At 42.6% G+C, this 19,629-nt stretch overlaps 1 protein-coding gene across 1 annotated transcript; it reads right to left on the reverse strand.

Moving 5' to 3' along the window:
- Window positions 1–2,102: 2,102 nt before the first annotated feature.
- On the reverse strand, window positions 2,103–19,362 carry twf1b (twinfilin actin-binding protein 1b). Its single transcript, XM_017717814.2, has 9 exons — window positions 19,237–19,362; window positions 16,961–17,038; window positions 16,606–16,784; window positions 13,080–13,175; window positions 11,631–11,735; window positions 7,189–7,314; window positions 6,149–6,299; window positions 5,827–5,948; window positions 2,103–3,856 (listed from the first exon to the last, which is right to left on the reverse strand). The coding sequence occupies exons 1-9, from the start codon at window positions 19,259–19,261 to the stop codon at window positions 3,692–3,694; spliced, it is 1,047 nt and encodes a 348-aa protein (XP_017573303.1). The 5' UTR covers window positions 19,262–19,362; the 3' UTR covers window positions 2,103–3,691.
- Between the last annotated feature and the right edge of the window lie 267 nt (window positions 19,363–19,629).

The raw sequence follows: 19,629 nt of genomic DNA on the forward strand, positions 1-19,629 counted from the left end.
ACACTAACTGATGCCTGAGATGTGGGTTTATTGTAGTTTTTGGCTTAAAATATACTTTAATCCATGTATTTTAATCCATTCACAGCAGAAAAGTACAAGTAGGGTGTTATATAAAACAGCCCCCCCCCCAAAAAAAGGATTATTTTCAGATTCACCAGTTTTACCATTTTTAACACTGCGTATAAAAACTCAAAAGATGTGCAAGTTAACTGGTGGTTTTGGATTGTGGATAAAATGGCTATATTTGTGTTGTAGACATCGTGACCCCCGGTTCCCATCACTGTAAAGAAATCGGAGTCTGTAAGTTTCCCTACAATGAACCGTTTAACCCCAAACCACTGAATGACTGTTTACATCTCAAGGACTGAATTAATCAGAAATTTAGAAAAATTGTTAGAATTTCTTTTCAAAAGGGTCCATATCATGGAATCGTGCTCAAAACCAGCTGATCTGTGCTGGTTTAGCTGGACCCTCAACATGGTCATGCTGGTTGGCCAGCACACCAACAACCAAAATAAAACATACGCTGTTTTCACTGGTCAGCCAACTAACTTGCATTACTGCTGACCAACACACCAGTATTTAAAACACAATATATGCTGGTTTTCCTGATGACCTGTACAGGTCTTTCAAACAGGATATCGCTGCTGTCGGAAGAAAACCTCGTATCTCCAAAATAGTAACTTTACAGGAGAAGGAAAAAACATGCTTTACTTTCAATGGAAGTCAATGGAACCAGAATTTTTCCCATGTCATTTTGGTTCATTTCCTTTAGGCCATTCATCATAAATTTACAAACAATGTAAAGAGTAACAGACACTTTCAAACTATGTCAAGAACTGAAAAATGCCAAAAATGGAGATAGACGGTTTTCTTTATTTTATTTTTTGATGCAACATGTAAAAATTGTTAACACTAAACTTTTTTTTTGCAAAACTCTGGAAAATACAGGGGTTTATAAAACAGAAGAAATCCAGATTAGGGTGAGCCACATTTGAAATAATTAAACCCTGTTTAGACAATGCCACTGAAAACACACCAAATATATGTGAACATACAAACTTCAAAAAGTTGGGACAGTATGTGAAATGCGAATAAACCTGCAAGCCGTGTTTTTCTAAAACCACACTGATCTACATTTAAGTAAAAACTCTACAAAGACAAGTTTTGCACTTAGACACATTCATACACTTACCTCATTACCTCACACTCATTCTGAAAATGGGCCCTGCCGGCAGGCCAGACCTGTCTCCCTTTAAAAACGAAGATGAGGAGTTGTACAGTAGAACAATGACAAAGCTGTGCTGACAGGTGTCTTCAGTTCAGTCCCTGAACGATTATTAAATGTTGTTAAAAGGAAAAGTGATAACACAGCAGTAAACATGCTCTTGTCCCAACTTCCTTTCGGAAGGCATCAAATCTGGAATGAGCATTTATTTACGAAAAATTTAAGCACATAAAATAAAACATCTCATACTGTGTTTTTGTACTATTTTCTATTTAATACAAACACGATTCACTAACCCGGGCAGCACGGTGGTGTGGTGGGTAGCGCTGTCGCCTCACAGCGAGGAGGGACTGGGTTCGATTCCCCGGCCGGGTGACCAGGTCCTCTCTGTGTGGAGTCTGCATGTTCTCCCCGTGTCTGTGTGGGTTTCCTCCAGGTTCTCCGGTTTCCTCCCACAGTCCAAAAACATGCAGTCAGGCCAATTGGACGTGCTGAATTGCCCCTAGTGGCTGTCTGTGTCTGTCTGTCTGCCCTGCGATGGACTGGCGACCTGTCCAGGGTGTATCCTGCCTTCTGCCCGAAGACTGCTGGATAGGCTCCAGCACCCCCCCCGCGACCCTGACGGAGAAGCGGCTTAGATGGATGGATTCACTAATCCCTGCTTTCTGTTTCAGTAGCATTTAACATACTGTCCTAGCTTTTTCAGAACCGAAGATTGTATGTAGGTTAATCTTAGTGAAGCCTCACTTTTCACCCCTTTTCACTTCAAAACACACTGTGAATTAAAGAACTCAGTGTGTATACCATCCCTCAAATTTGGTAGTCAAATTTTCTCTCACACTCCATGCGCTTCAAACAAATGAAGACAAACAGATACGTGATTTAAATATTTTAATTTCCCTATCTCATACATTTTGATTTGTTAAAAAACACAGAGACTTACACTGAACAACGATGTCAACAATTCACTCTGAGACCTCATAACACTCTTTTACAAGAGCAACGTTAACAGTGGTTTGCCTGTTCAGTAGATGGAGCTCTCCTCTGAATTCTGCTGTGTAGTTCACTCCCTTCCGAGACGTTGTGAAGAAGTAGTGCAACTTTTATTTTCATTTTAAAAAGACTGCTTTTGTGAAGTGTGTGTTTCTAAAGTCAGACGTGGTGCCAAACCGGTGACCAAGGCTGATCAAGAACAAGCCTGTGTAAATGTTCTGAAAGCACGCAGTTTAGTGGAATATTCTCCAGCAGGTGGGCTTCTGTTTCAACGTGACGCCAAAATATGAGGAACACAGATTAGTGATGCCTAACAGGGTCAGAATACTAACAGCTAATACATTTTTTTGTGAAGACACTTATTCATAATTCAAATGACAATGATATGAGGATGCTATTGGACTGCTGAACATACCAGTGGGTTTAGACCAGTCAAAACGTCTGGAAAACTGAATGTTTGCATTTGCGATGTTCATTTAAAAAAAAAAAAAAAAAAATTGGAAGATCACTGTCTCTAAGGATGGACTACTGGACTGTTCCTTCAGTGGTTCCTTCAGAGGTGCTGAGTAAACTCAATGCATGTTAAGTGGAAGTGAACGTCGGGGAATAAAAGCAATGAATTGTTTTACACGTGAAACGAGACAAACACGCTGACCACTAAGACAGAGCACGTTTGATGTGAGGTGTTAGCCAACATGATCTGGACATATCAGCCTTTCAGGCTTAGAAAAATAGTGTTTCTACGAGTTTAGGTTTCACGTAAAGAATGTGAAAAAGATTCTGATGCTGAGAGCATCACTTATTCAGGTTTCTCAGAAAAAATTCCTCTCTATTATCAAAGTCTTCTACATTACAAATCACAAAAGGAGTTAAGACCTACGAATAAATGCAGATAAAAAAATTTCTTCATCACTTGTTGCACTCGGCAATTCCTTCATTAAAATGATCCGACTCCAAAGCAAGAGGGCTGCACAGCTCAGATGTTTCAGATGTCAGGACACTATTGATTAGCTCACACTTGGAGTCATATGAGATTGTTGTTTAGGCAAACAGTCAAACGGCTGATATTTGACTAGAACAGCAAGCGAGTAAATCAATAAGATGCAGACAAATGGAACAAAAACAGCTGACCATTCAGCCTTCCTGAGTCAAGCAATTGCATAGGGGCTACTTAAAGTCAGCCTATGAATAGTGTTGGACTTCAATCCAAAGTTGGGTTTAATATGCGTCTAAGAAGCTAGTCCATTTTCCAGCTTAACAGTGTAATAGTGTTAAGTTCCTCACCATTATTATCACAGATAGCATTCCTGAATGCACCTGAATGCTCTTCAGACGGTCATAGATTAGTGTTTTTCCTTGTGCATAGATAAAGCTATGGGATGTGGGCTACAGGTTTCAAGGTAAACTGGGAGGTAAGTTATAACAAGGGCTCACTGTACCACCGCTACTCTAAATGAGCAGAGAAGGGAGTTAATCGTCATCGCCGTCTCCTGGAGGACGTGTGATTCTACGCCCTCCCCTCTTCCCCGTTGGACCCTTGGGCTTGGCAAAAGCTTGTTTGTGCGCGTGCTGCTTGGGGTGCACCTCTTCATACAGGTAATCACTGGTGAGTTCGTCACCATTATCAATCTCCAGCTGATGAAAAAAGGAAACAATAATTAGTAGCTAGCTTGAAAAGAGCTGCGAGTGTGTGTGTTTCTGTGTAGGTGAACAACACCTCCTTAGGTGTGTGTGTGTGTGTGTGTGAGAGGGAGAGATGTATGTGTTGGGGGGGGTCATTCAAATGAACTGTCACTCTGTTATTATGCAGCTCTTAGTGGAGAAGCCTTGTTTGAGTCTGATTTGCACCCTCTGAACAAACAGTCATAACTCGGGAAATGTTTACTCTATCGCTTAACAGATAGATGGTGTGAGATGAGACCCCTTGAGGATTATTTTGGCGTAGTGTTGTGTGTATTGAGAAGAAATTGTCTGAGTTATGACGAGTTAAACACAGAGAAAATCCTGAAATAAGCAGATTCTGATTTTGAGAAATTTACATGGGAGTGAATGGGGCGGTTTTCTGTGCCTAGTGCCAAACAAACGCTCATAACTCTAAAGCTAATTGATAAAATGATGAGATATTCTGAGGTTTCAGAAAGGACAAGTTTCTCTACCTTTTAAAACTGAAACGGAGTTTCTAGGTGAAAGTTTAAGGATTTTAAAGCAGATTCCCTGCGTGATCAGCTGTGTCTGTGAGACTGAGTGGCCTGCTGTGACGTCATCAATGTCAGTTAGAATCTGAAGTTCTGAACTTTCTGCCGTTCATTCTTATGGGAGGTTTTTCATTTTTATACTTAATTTTATTAAAAACTATCAATCCGATCGACTCCAAACATACAGAGCACAAGTCACAGCGTCGAGACCTTCGAAACGCAGTTTGAATGGAGTCTGTACGTTAAGCGGTTCGGGCTGTATTAATCACAGGAAAGTGTGGAAGAAGAATAAGAAGAAGTATGAGAGATAACAATAGAGATAACAATAGAGATAACAATAGAGATAACAGTAGAGGGCTCTAATTAGTAATCAGTAAAGGCCACCTCAAACCAGACACACAGTGCAGCATCTCGCAGCATCTAAAAATTCGACAGTGACTTTCAGCACTTCTCAGTTTCTCTAAGTACCAACATGCACCACTCATTCGCTATTACTGCATTAAGTTAAACCTAGAACACATCCACAGAAAGCTAAGTAGGTGATTTGTGGTTTCCAATTTACATCAAGTGAGGCAGTCTGAAGTCTCCTCAGTCGATGTTGCTAGCCTAGTCTATTTTTGCCTTGTGTTCTTTTGCTGGAAAACACTGAATTTGTGAAGCTTTTTTCCACTAAATCTTTAAGAGTAGAGTGTAAAATCCTTTTTACACTGTTTTACACATTTTAGGATTGTCTATAAAGCAAACAATGGTTTCGACATCGGGAAAGACTGCAGACTTTACAATTGGTAGTGAAGATGCAGAATCATGGACTTTGTTCACTTGGATCAGTTGTTTACAACAAGGTCTGCAGCAGTAAAGAAAAACAACAGATTGGCAAACAGCAGAAATCATAACGGTACAAACATCAGAACTGTCCAGGTTAGGGTCTTATCTGCAGTTCTTCATGGATGTGAAAGATGGACAACGAAAAATGAGACACATGCAAAACATTGATTCTTCTCAACTTTCTTGGATGGCTAAGAAAACGACACAAAGGGAGTCTCGGCCAAATCAAGCCTTAAATCTCTTGAAGCCCAAATAAACAAACCAAGGACAAAAGGGACATCCAGCCATAAGACAGATGAAGACAATTCTGTAGAAACACTATCCATGTGGTCTCCAGGAGCTGAAACCAACTTGACACACTTAATAACAATAACAATGATGATAATAATAATAATAATAATAATAATAATAATAATAATAGAGTGTAAAAAGAAATGAAAACGATACACTTCATGTGAACTGATGCTATACGTTGCAGTGTCTCTTCATTCTTCATTCAATCTCTAAGTGATACCAGAGCTTTATTTCTAAAAAACATTTCTAAAAACATATTTCTAATTAGTCTTTTGAAGTATAATATATTACCTTTTTGGCAATTTCAATGTGCAGATTTTTCTCCACCGTGTCTATGAGGGGGTTTTTGCAGCTCGAGTACAACATCCTCTCCCGAATGCTGCATTTATAGCCAGGCATCGAATAGATAAACACTGTAAAGATACACAGTATATGACTGATCTGCTTAATAAAATCATCAGGAATGCAAAAGCACAATCTGTCACAGTAAAATGATGTGGTTGGCTTTTTAAAGCTACAGATGTATAGCTGTAGAGTTACTGTCAGCAGAAGGACAGCTTTCAGAATCTGGAGTCACCTTTTTCTCTCGGCTTATGATGAGTAAATAATTCACCTGTGTACTCCAGGTAGTCTCCTTCATGTGTATGTTTGTAGAGGAAGAAGTGGTAGCGTGCAGCATCTTTAGGGATTCTTTTTGGCAGGTCCTTCAACTCTGTCGGAGCTGTGCTGGACAACTTGATGGACTCCCTCGGAAAATCTATTTCCTGGAGCGAGTGCAAACACATTCAGCATTCTATCAGTGCGCATAATTAACCGACTCCCTGCTGAAATATTTCTATCACAAGCAGACACTGCAGTTTAGCTGTGTGGCATACATCACGTCTGAAAACACACACACACACACACACACACACATTTTCTGAGCCGCTTCTCCCTCAGGGTCGGGTGGGGGGGGGTTATGCTGGAGCCTATCCCAGCGGTCATTGGGTGGAAGGCAGGATACACCCTGGACAGGTCGCCAGTCCATCACAGGGCAGACAGACAGACACAGACTGACACTCACACCCAGGGGCAATTTAGCACGTCCAATTGGCCTGACTGCACGTCTTTGGGCTGTGGGAGGAAACCGGAGAACCCGGAGGAAACCCACGCAGACACGGGGAGAACATGCAAACTCCACGCAGAGAGGACCCCGGTCACCTGGCCGGGGAATCGATCCCAGGCCCTCCTCGCTGTGAGGTGACAGCGGTACCCACCCAACTAAACACCATCTAATTAAAAACATATATCCTGTGTTTGGGGAGAATTTTTTACAGAACTACAAAACTAACAGTTTTCAAAAACAGTGATCGATGACGATGTGTAACAGCAGGTACAGAAAAAACAATGTCACGGCACTTAAAGACATTTTCACAACACACATCACACAGACATACTTCCACATACTGAACCGAACATCCAATTAAACATGCCTAACGATGCTCTCGCCTTAATGAAACATGCAGCTGCTCAGTGTCCTTTCAGCACTGACACTATTAGTAATAGCAAAAGCAGAAAAGACAGATTGTGTATCGTGGTAATGACAACATATCATCATATTGCCCACCTCTAAGTGATAGTACTGCATTTGGTTGGTAATCAGGCATCACTTACAAGCTGAACATAGTTTATTCTCTTCTCTCTGAACTGCTCCAGGGCCTGAATAGCCTCTCTCTGCATGGGAAAAGATACACCCTGCAGAGTCTGCTGCTTTGTGTCCACATGGATGTCCGTCTGCACCTGGAAAGACACACATACGCGTTGCTTATTTCTTCACCACACCGCTCAGCACCATCTGGAACCGATAGAGCTTATGCAGTCACAAAGATAAACCTTGCAGTCTCAGTCTAGATCCTATTAGTGATCAGTTTGACTACATGTAGATAATAGTTTTAACTATGTTTTCGACTTGAAGGTGCTTCAGGCCTCAATGTGCTGGCTGTTGCCATGGAAAACACATTTTCCAAGAGGCCAGACGAGGACACTAGTACATACGGCTGTCGGCTAGAATGCTTAGCAATGACACAGCGGGTCGAAAAACGAATCCAGCTTGGTTTGCGCTGTGACCTGGATCTGCTCATCCATTCACAACTCCTAATCCATCTACACAGTGTAATCCTGGGGAGTTGAAAGTTGTTTCATTCTGCGACAATATTCACATATAATTACAATTCTCTGATAATTAGATTACTAATAATCACAGAATTAGATTTCACAGTTACATTATGCTGCAACATACTTCAATAGTTGCATACACTGAACAAAAATCAATCATTAATTGCAATTATTTATATGATTATTAATCCTCAGCTAAAATTTCATGATTGTGACACACCAGACACAACAGAAAAAAAACCAGGCCAAACTATGGTGTGTATGCGCTTCTGTGAGTCACCCTGTAAATTCAGTAATAATAATATAAAAGTCAGGAGTTCACAGGAGTTTTTCAAAGCACGTCATACATCTTTACGTATTAACGTCACACACAGGCTCAAAAAGAAGGTCCAAAAATCAACATTATACTGATGAAGATATTATGACAATCGTGGATACTTCACTTACATCCTCACCGAGTTTTGACTGAGTTCTCTTTGAATATTCTTTGAACGTGCTCACAATCATCCGATTCATCCATTCAGGGGTCTCAAGCCTGGACAATGGTACAGATATTCTTCCACATGGTGCACGGAATTATACATTTTCACCAGAAATCCTCAAAGTGCAAAGTGTAATTAATTACACAGGCACTACATGATTATACATCTATTTTCATGTTCGGTATCAACAGTTTTCAGTCTGCAATTCAGGCTTGTTTACGGATGTTGCAATGTCAAGAAATGACAAAAATGTGGCAAAAATTCAAAGGATTTTTTCCCCAGTTGAAAACGACTACAGCAACTTTTCATCAAATTCAAATCATACTAATATATCTGCTCTTCTACATACATACAAACATAAACGTGGCATTCAGTGAAAGTTTAGAACCTGCACTTTTGACAGAATAATAAAGTATAAGTTTATACAGCATTTAAATGAGCACTGAATTATCAGCTGCACTTATATACTATATTTTACATTACATTTTACATTACATTAACAGCATTTAGCTGACGCTCTTATCCAGAGCGACTTACAATTTGATCATTTTACACAATTGGCCTGACTGCATGTCTTTAGGACTGTGGGAGGAAACCGGAGAACCCGGAGGAAACCCACGCAGACACGGGGAGAACATGCTGACTCCACACAGAGAGGACCCCGGTTGCCCGGCCAGGGAATCGAACCCAGGCCCTCCTTGCTGTGAGGCGATAGCGCTACCCACCACGCCACCGTGCCGCATTTTATTGTATTGCACGGTGTTGTAGTTTACTGTATTGTATTGCATTGAATGGCACAGAGTTCTGTGTTTAACTCTCTTCCTTTTCTCTCTGTATCTACAGTGACTCTTTGTTTCTATCAGTATCTGAGCTCAGGACCGTCTTTCTCTCTAACCTACTGGTAACTAACAAAGATACTTTCTCTAGACAGACAAAGCTCTTCTTGTAAGTCGCTCTGGATAAGAGCGTCTGCTAAACGCTGTAAATGTAAAATGTAAATAAGTGAAAATAATTGTTAAATTTCACAGTTTGTTATTGCCGGTGAGAGCTGGGACTATGAAAGGTTAAAGGATCGGTTTTGTTCATAATGGTAGGTTGTATTTACTCCCTACACTTTCAAAAGCAAGAGGCATCCCTCTCCTCCATTTTCCCATCAGACGTGGCTCCTGTTCACCTAAACATACAGCATATGGCTTATCCAGTCACAGAGACGCCACGAGATGGACCTGCTTTCGCGTCCATCCACTTAATAGATGCAGTCTCTCACAAAATGAATAGTAAATATCTCAAAGCCTCTTTTCTCTCTGCCCACAAATGTAGCTTAGTGTGGTATTATCTTCTTCCTGCAGCTGCTGATCTACTGAGGGGGCTGCTGCGTTGAAGTTGGCTGTTTTTTTGGAGGCTGTCATTCTGAAACGGCTAAAGAGAGCCAGGCCATGCTTTATGGTTTTAGAGTAAGCATACGGCCTATACATCATAAACAGTATGTCCTACATTTGGTTGCATGAAGGGGTCTAGATGAGAGAGCGTTTATAACTACATGGTTTTATGGTCAGCTCGAATTAAATGCCATCCAGAAATATACTGGCGTAAGCTGAGGCTCAAAAAGACTGAATAAGGAAGAATTACATCCTAGAACAGGAGTTTTGGGATGTTTCAATCCCATTCAATAAACACACACAGTCATTGAAGACAGTTTCACTGCATATATGAATCAGACAAAACCATTGGCTGCCACAGCCATAATATCTAGGGACCAGAGACGGATGGGAGGCAGATGGGAGATCCACAGCAGAGAGTAAAACTGTGATCTAGATCTAGGCCAGTTTCTAATCTGTTCAGCAGTGAAAAATCAATGCCCTACACCAATCCAGCAAGGTCACATGACCAACAGCAGCCAGCATTTTGAAGCCTCAGTCACCAACTTATGGAGCGCATGTTAAGGGTGAAACGATTCCAATACAGTATAAATAACTGAGGGATGCCAGTGGAGTACCAACATTTAAAACTGCATCACTGATGTACCCCTCAGCCTCATAAAAGCTGATCTACATGAATAATAGACAATCCAATAGTTAACGACTTTCTTTAATTCACTGTATGCAACTATTAAGTACAAGCCTAAAGTGACCAGGTTGGCTGATGAGCTCTCTTTCTTCCTAGCTGCCGATACCCAGTAGCTCTGGTGACTGATGACTGATGACACAGCTCAAGCTCAAATTAACAACACTCACCGCTACCCTCAGCATGTGTTGTAGCACCAAGTCATACTTGCAAGTGTTGTCTTGTTTTCGCAAGAGTAATGATGCGTCTGAATAAATGTGTTGTCTGCTTTCTTATGTTTACACGAATGCATCCGAAACCACTGGATGAACCTTTAAATTCCCCTCACAATCCGTCTGCTGCGGACTGTGAAAGCCAACAGCTGCAGAAAATAATTGTGATCTAGCATTTATTCTCGCAGGGCTACAAACGGATGAGATGCAGATATATTGCTGATTTACTGCAGCAGCCCAGTGTCACGTCTTCTGGAGCACAGCAAACATGGCATCAAATACGAGTCTGAAATATCAACCAAACCCAAACATCTGATCGATGATCGTTACTTTTATAAAGCAATTATCTGCCAAAATCATTGTGTATTTGTAGTTTTTGGCAAGTAAAATATTTTAAAAATTCAAAACAAATCTTGCTTTCAGAATCGAAAAATGTATTAGACCTGAAAATGTGTGTTAGTGTCACTAGCGGAACAAATCAGAGCCGGGCCGGGGGCGGGGCAAATGACCGGGCCCTTTATACCCTTTATTATTTAATAAAGCTCATCATAACATCATTTTACAACGTACACATGCCGCAACAGCGGGGCTTACAAGCTTTGCTTATCGGTGATCCAAATATCGGCGATCCACTTGAAACTTTGCGTGTCATAAAGTTAAATGTCAGAGTGAAAATGAAGCCGGTCCTGCAGAACAACATCTTATTCAGTATTTTACACCCACTACATCACTAGAGTCAGTCGGTCTGGTGAAGTTTTTAGAAACCATGACTCAGTCCAGACTGTGGCACCCTTTAAAAGCCCCATGTAAGACTTGAATGATGGGTGATGTAAGGTGGGCTGTGCCTTTGGACGTATACCGTGCTCATCTGGATACAATCAGGCTACTTGAAATCTTTTCCTCTCTCCCATCCGGGCCCCCTCTAGGCCCAGGCCGGGGGCGTGCCGTCCTCCCAGCCTCCCTGAAGCCCCGCCCCTGGTTAGTGTTACAGCTCTGGAGCATATGGACAAAGCTGTCCTAAATGGTGTTGTCGGTCACACGGGTTCAGTTATTAGATATAAATGACCGCAGTATTTGTTTCTGTCAGCAATACTAAAGTGTCCAAACTGTTCAAGTAATTCTTGTTTCGTGTGAATCTGTTTCATGCGTGAGTGGCAGTGGGCTTGACTAGCTGCAGTGGTACCTCGTTGAGTTTGATCTGCCTCAGTTCCTCCTCAGCAGCGGTCAGTGGGAGCGGAGCAGCCAGGGAGGTCAGGTACCTTTTATACCCGTTTAGAGAAATGTCATCCTGGGCAATAAAAAGGTCTGTTAGCAGGTCCCTAATAGTTGATCAAATATTAGCACTCAAATTTAGCAGTAATACTGGTATTGCTATATACATGCGATCAATATGCAATATATTGCACATACACTCACCGGCCACTTTATTAGGTACAATCCAGTTGCTTGTTAACGCAAATACCTAATCAGCCAATCACACGGCCGCAGCTCGCTGCATTCAGGCCTGTAGAGGTGGTCAAGACGACTTGCTGAAGTGCAGACCGAGCATCAGAACGGGGAAGAAAGGGGATTTAAGGGGCTTTGAACGTGGCGTGGTTGTTGGTGCCAGACGGGCTGGTCTGAGTATTTCAGAAACTGCTGATCTGCTGGGATTTTCACACACAACCATCTCTAAGGTTTACAGAGAACGGTCCGAAAAAGAGGAAACATCCAGTGAGCGGTCAGTTGTGTGGACGGAAATGCCTTGTTGATGTGAGAGGTCAGAGGAGAATGGGCAGACTGGTTCCAGATGATAGAAAGGCAGCAGGAACTCAAATAACCAACCAGAATCTCTGAGGAACGTTTCCAACACCTTGTTGAAAGTGTGGCATGAAGAATTAAGACAGTTCTGAAGGAAAAAGGGGGTCCAGCCTTTTACTAGCAAGGTGTACCTAATAAAGTGGCCGGTGAGTGTATATAAAGCGATCAATAACGCGTCATGGTTAAACAGTGGAATTATTACACTGGAAATGCTATTGGTTAAAATGCACACAACAGCCACAATACTAAAAATCAAGACGTTTACATGGGCTGTATGAAAGACTAGTCCACTGATAGTTCAGTATACATGCACACAACCGCAGTCTTTCCATGTCTTACAATTTACTACCTAACAATGTTTATTTCCGACAGGACATTTATGCGTCTTCCTCTCCACAAAAGCCCATCTTTTACTTTTGTGTTATAAAGCTATGGCACTACTCAAAAAGCATCAAAACACTGCAAAAACCGCATGGAGCCATGAGTGAAATGATCTATGTTCGTATGTCTAAACTGATCTTGAACAGCTCAGCAAAACAGCCTGGACTAAAAGTTTGAATTGGGCTTAGTTTAGGTTGACCGAGACCTCAGATGGACTACCACAGTTGAACCGTGCTGTTTTTATATGACTGTACCTTAGATAAACAAGCAGTCTTAGTCAGACTGATATCCAACCACTGGTGTGCATGCAAATGCAGTTACTGTGATTGGTTGGTGGTATCATTTGCATTTTGTAGCAGCTTTGCAAAGGGCAGTATTGCAATAACAGTTCATAAGTGACATACTGTGTAGCTCTATTACCTAATAGGCAATCACACTGACTTAAACGTACCTTAGCAGTGCCAAAAATCTCCTCTTTTATGTGCCCACCACCAAATTCTTTCTTCAGCGTGGCCCTCGTAGCAGCGTACAGCATCTTCTGCCGAACCTGAAAACGCCACGCATGTGTTAATTCCTTTCCATAAGAATAATCAGAAACAAATGCTGTCTGTGTTTGGGTTTGCAGCCATTTGGCTGGCTGTGTGACACAACAGTGTTCCTGAACATCCCAGGAAATAATTAGAATTGCAAATTATCCACACCAGACCACCCCAAAACACGACAGTGTGTTTTCTGCGTCTGACCTGTCTTCTCTTCACAAACTATAACACAAAGTATTGGTGTGGAGGGGGTGGCACACCACTGTGAGGCTTTTAATGCCTCTTCCAAAGAGCAGACTATTAACAAAGAACCAACATGTGTAGCTATACGCCCATGTAATTACACAGTCTTAATTACTTGTGTCTGCTCCAGGCTTTTAAAATCCCATGTATTAAAACAGCCCTCATTTATGAATACATCCATCCATCCATCCATCCATCCATTTTCTAAGCCGCTTCTCCGTCAGGGTCGCGGGGGGGTGCTGGAGCCTATCCCAGCGGTCATTGGGTGGAAGGCAAGATACACCCTGGACAGGTCGCCAGTCCATCGCAGGGCAGACAGACAGACACAGACAGTCACTCACACCCAGGGGCAATTTAGCACGTCCAACTGGCCTGACTGCATGTCTTTGGACTGTGGGAGGAAACCGGAGAACCTGAAGGAAACCCACGCAGACACGGGGAGAACATGCAAACTCCACACAGAGAGGACCCCGGTCACCCGGCTGGGGAATCGAACCCAGGCCCTCCTCGCTGTGAGGCGACAGCACTACCCACTGCGCCACGTTCTGAATATGAATAAACAGTTTCCTACAGTGTTTCTATACATGTACATTCCATGTGGCTCTATCAAAGTCTACATGCACACGTCTAACTCCATTTGAATATGTCATTCTTGGAGAAAAACAAGCTGAGAAGTAGGGCTTTTTTGGGCCTGGGTGTACTGACACCTTATCTTACCTTTAAACAAAACTGAGCCATTCAGGATAGAGTTACAACTGTACCTCAGAGAGAAATACACCACTACTGTAGTACTGATGCTGACGGTGTACAGTAACACACTTTGAGATTAACTACTGCAATGTCAGTAAGTTAAGTTAAATTTAAGTGATACTTTATTAATCCCACAACCGGGGAAATCCCACCTCCGCATTTAACCCATCTGTGAAGTGAACCACCACATACACACTAGTGAACACACACACACTAGGGGGCAGGGAGCACACTTGCCCGGAGCGGTGGGCAGCCCTATCCACGGCACCCAGGGAGCAGTTGGGGGTTAGGTGTCTTGCTCAAGGACACCTCAGTCATGGACTGTTGGCCCTGTTGGATCGAACCAGCAACCTTCCGGGTCACAGGGCCAGTTCCCTAACCTCCAGCCCACGACTGCCCCCAAAGTATAATAATAATAATAATAATAATAATAATAATAATAATAATAATAATAATAGTAGTAGTAGTAGTAGTATTACTATTAAATAATGAAATTTAAAGACAAGCATGTATAACAATCTTTAAAACCAAGTGGAACATCACACTATGCAGAATATGAAGAAAGAGCTTCACTGCTTTCAGTTAATTTCATATGTTATTGAACTTAAAATTTAAAAGTTTAGTCAAAATGCAATTTACAAAATTTACCTCTTAAGCAAAAAGAAGCAGATCAGAGCTTTAGCCTTGCATAGCTAAACAAAAAACGTGTGTTTTGTCTGTATCTTCGTGCATTTCACAGAAAACAGACGACTTACAGCGTCAGAAACCATACGAGACGGTCTTTCTGAGGTATGCAGTGTGCTCAGCGCTAACTGGTATACATTTAAAAAGATGGTTCCTGAAGGGTTCTTTACTAAAGGCAACAGTTCCATTGAGAACCACGAGTTTCACATAGAAGCATTTCATGCTTAGATGGTTCTTTATGGTGAAATTGCTCTTCAGATTGATGGAGAATGTGTCGTATATGGTTCTATACGGAACTTTTTGGTTCTATACAGAACCATTTTCAAAAAAGCTATGCACAGAAACATATCGCTGCTGTCTGAAGAAAACCTCGCATGTAACTTTACAGGAGAAGGAAAAAACCTACTTTACTTTTAATGTGTGTCAATGGAACCAGACCCCCCCCCCCCCCAAGTCATGTTGGGCCCTGTTTTCGGTTCATTCTTCATGAAATTGACATACAATGAAAAAACTGGAAAACGACAAAAACGCAGATCCAAGTCGAGTCAAGTCAGCTTTATTGTGAATAGTACAGTATGTACAGGACATGCAGCGTATGGAAACTGCGTTACTCTCAGACCCCATGGTGTAGCGATAACATTAAATAGACGGTAAACAGGAAACGTGTGAATTAAATAGACACTTTTAAAAAAAAACACTAAACACTAATCGTAAAAATAAAAACTAACTGTAGAAAAATAGAATAAAAATATAATACAAGGTTTTCTTCTGACAGCAGCGACATACAACACACACTCCATCAATCTGAAGCCAACGCTTTTACTAAGAAACCCTTCAAGAACCATCATTTCTAAGTGTGCAGGGTATAAGCTGCCATTGCTTGAGCTACTCTAACCTTGTAGCTCTGGGGCGGCGGTGCCAAACCCCACCACTCAAAAGGCCACATTCAAAAAAATAAATCCAGCAAATTCGTGGTCAGTTTTTATTTCATTTTTATTTAACACTTTGCTATGACTTTAATGGGCCACTGCTGTTCAAAATATGCCAAAACTGCAACCGAAAATAGGCACTGAATATTTATTTATATTTACATTCATGGCATTTGGCTGCCGCTCTTATCCAGAGCGACTTACTATTTGCTCATTTGTTACACAGGTAGGCCAAGGTGGTGTTAGGAGTCTTGCCCAAGGACTCTTATTGGTATAGTGTAGGGTGTTTGCCCAGGTGGGGATTGAACCCCAGTCTACAGCATAGAAGGCAGAGGTGTTACCCACTACACTAACCAACCAAAAAATATTTAAAAATGTGTATTTTTTAACTGTTTATTTGCTTGAACTATACACCAGGCATCTTTTTTTTGTGCTGACCCATAGATTGTTGTTGGGGGGAGAGGATCAGAGCGCAAACTACATTGCAGTGCATGCTGGGGACTGTAGTGCATTTCACTGTGAAACGGACCTGACTTGGCCCTTCTGTTCGAGACATGGCCTTTAGTGCAAACCTTAACCAAACTCTGAACACCATGCCATGGCTTTAAGAGAAACACATACTAACTGAACACACACACACACACACACACACACACACACACACACACACACACACACACACACACACACACACACACACACTACGAGCAGCCTCGCTCATCTCATCTCATCGCTTATTTACATAGATAAAGTAGAGGAAGGTTGAAAACAGTCTGCAGGCTTTCCAACAAGCCATGACTGGAAAACGATCATTAGTGTGAATGTTACTCACAGGTGAGTGGTCTGGTGACCACGCCAGGAAGATCCACTCGTAGCCCTGATTATTGGTGGTGTCCAGCCTGTAGAGGAGGTAGGATGGCATATCATCCTCCAGCAGAGGGAGAACATAGCTGTCCCATTCCTGGTCCCACTTCTTGGCTGCTGGTTTAGTTCCTCCCAGCACAAGCTGTTCTGAAGAACAAACCAGAGACGGCAAGCTGAACAGCAACGGCCCTCTCACCTTATAAGGCTGCTCACAGTCCTAAACAAACCTGAACGCTAAACTAGATCCACCTCCACCTCCAGCACTGCACCTTATATAGACAACAACAGGCACGGACAAGGTGCGTTATTCACCTCCAACTTACCATTTTCTATCACCACTTTAATCAGACGATACTCTCCGTTTCGTGCCTTTGCAAATATGTCCTTCACTTCAGCCGTGGCTGCGGAGAGAGTCAACAAAGGGGCTGTTTAGTGGTGGTCAGAAGCAGAGCAGAGCTGACAGAAGAACAACTGAGGCAGATTCGGGCGATGAATGTGAGCGGCGTCTCTGAGGAGGCTTTGTTTTGTCGGGGCTTTGGACACGGTCAGCGTTCTAACAACGAACAGCCACTCAAAATCATCACCAAAGTCCTATGAGATATAACCGAGCCTCGTTACAGGCTGAATGCCTCAAATTCTCAGCCTTAAAGTCCAAGCTACACTGCCTAGAGAACAGGAGGAGCGATACTCACGAAGAAAACCGTGCTATAGAAGTATCCTAAACAGTCTTTAAGTGAAGGTGTTGTTACTTCAGTTAAACCCTATCGTAGGAGTAAATTTAGTCTAGCTACCAAAAAACACCTGCAGTAGGAGTAAAGAAGTTTCCTGTAGATCCACAGGGGAACATCTCAGTACATCCAGCATCTATCAGTCCGGAGACTTTTTTATTAAAATGATATTATTATTGTTGTTTGTCTGTTAGGAGAAGCTCCGATGTGAGAGATGCGCTGCTGAACCAACAGATCAGAAACAAACAAAACGCTGAAAAGTGGTCAGGAAAAGTGGACAGGTGCGAAGGACTAAATTGGAACTGAGGAAACTTACAGAGCTTTGAATAATCCTTTAGAAAAGAGCAAAGCCATCAGACCTGCAGTACAGTAGCTAAACGTGAGTATAACTCGTCGCTGCTCACTTCTGATCAGCCTGGCTATGAAACTACCACCGCCTGCACACTGAAGCTCATCTGAATCTGAATGACTAACCAGTCCAGACGTCCTTTATGGAGCTCATTAGAAAGACCTTTGAAACCTGCCACCTTCTTAATGTACTAGATCTGTGCGGGTAGATGGACAGAGCTCACGATAAGTCTCGGTTCATTTGCATGGCCGTACGAGCGCAATAAAAGCCAAATCGCACTTGACACAGATTCCTGTCTCTCTCCCCCTCTCTCTCTCTCTCTTTCTTTCTCTCCTCTCTCCCTGTGTCTCTCTCTCTCTTTCTTTCTCTCCTCTCTCCCTGTGTCTCTCTCTCTCTTTCTCTCCTCTCTCCCTGTGTCTCTCTCTCTCTCTTTCTCTCCTCTCTCCCTGTGTCTCTCTCTCTTACTTTCTCTCCTCTCTCTCTCTTTCTTTCTCTCCTCTCTCCCTGTCTCTCACTCTCTTTCTTTCTCTCCTCTCTCCCTGTGTCTCTCTCTCTTACTTTCTCTCCTCTCTCTCTCTTTCTTTCTCTCCTCTCTCCCTGTCTCTCACTCTCTCTTTCTTTCTCTCCTCTCTCTTTCTCTCCTCTCTCCCTGTGTCTCTCTTTTTCTCTCCTCTCTCCCTGTGTCTCTCTCTCTTTCTCTCCTCTCTCCCTGTGACTCTCTATCTTTTTCTCTCCTCTCTCCCTGTGACTCTCTCTTTTTCTCTCCTCTCTCCCTGTGTCTCTCTCTCTCTTTCTTTCTCTCCTCTCTCCCTGTGTCTCTCTCTCTCTTTCTCTCCTCTCTCCCTGTGTCTCTCTCTCTCTCTTTCTCTCCTCTCTCCCTGTGTCTCTCTCTCTTACTTTCTCTCCTCTCTCTCTCTTTCTTTCTCTCCTCTCTCCCTGTCTCTCACTCTCTTTCTTTCTCTCCTCTCTCCCTGTGTCTCTCTCTCTTACTTTCTCTCCTCTCTCTCTCTTTCTTTCTCTCCTCTCTCCCTGTCTCTCACTCTCTCTTTCTTTCTCTCCTCTCTCTTTCTCTCCTCTCTCCCTGTGTCTCTCTTTTTCTCTCCTCTCTCCCTGTGTCTCTCTCTCTTTCTCTCCTCTCTCCCTGTGACTCTCTATCTTTTTCTCTCCTCTCTCCCTGTGACTCTCTCTTTTTCTCTCCTCTCTCCCTGTGTCTCTCTCTCTCTCCCTCTTTCTTTCTCTATCTCCTCTCTCTCTCTCTTTATCTCCTCTCCCTCTGTGTCTCTCTCTCTCTCTCTCTCTCTCTCTCCCTCTCTCTCCCTCTCTCTCTCTCTCAGCTTTTAACACAGGCTTCAGAGACACCGGTAACGAGGCTGCGCCGTCTGTGCTTAGCAACGCGCTCCTCGCAGCAGATCTGCTTATCAGACAGGCAGTAAATCAGACCTCAGTACCGTGAACCGCGCCGGAGACCGTGTACCTGCCTACAGGCGGTGAAATGGTCAGTGAGAGACGGTCATAGCTTTACCTTGGATGCCGGTTTGGTGAGACATCGCGGACCCGCTCGGCTTCTCTTCGACCGGAGCAGCACAAACACGGAAACGCAGCGAGCAGCACACGCCCCGCCCACCTGGCGCGACGTCACCGCGCAGGCCCTCCTTCGGTCACATGACAGCGGCCTCGTTTTCTTTCTTTCTGGTTTTATTGTAATATTTCAAAAGTGTTAAACACACAGAAGCACAGAAGTGCACAAGACCATAGACACAATCGCACCATCAATCAAAAAAGCACAAACAAAACTAACAACAACAACAATAATCATAATAATAATAATCATAATAATAGTAATAATAATAATAATAATAACAATAACAACAATGGTTTTGTAATGTGAGGCTTTTTAAATCTCATGATAACACAG

Source organism: Pygocentrus nattereri, chromosome 11 (assembly GCF_015220715.1).
Source record: "Pygocentrus nattereri isolate fPygNat1 chromosome 11, fPygNat1.pri, whole genome shotgun sequence".
NCBI lineage: Eukaryota > Metazoa > Chordata > Actinopteri > Characiformes > Serrasalmidae > Pygocentrus > Pygocentrus nattereri.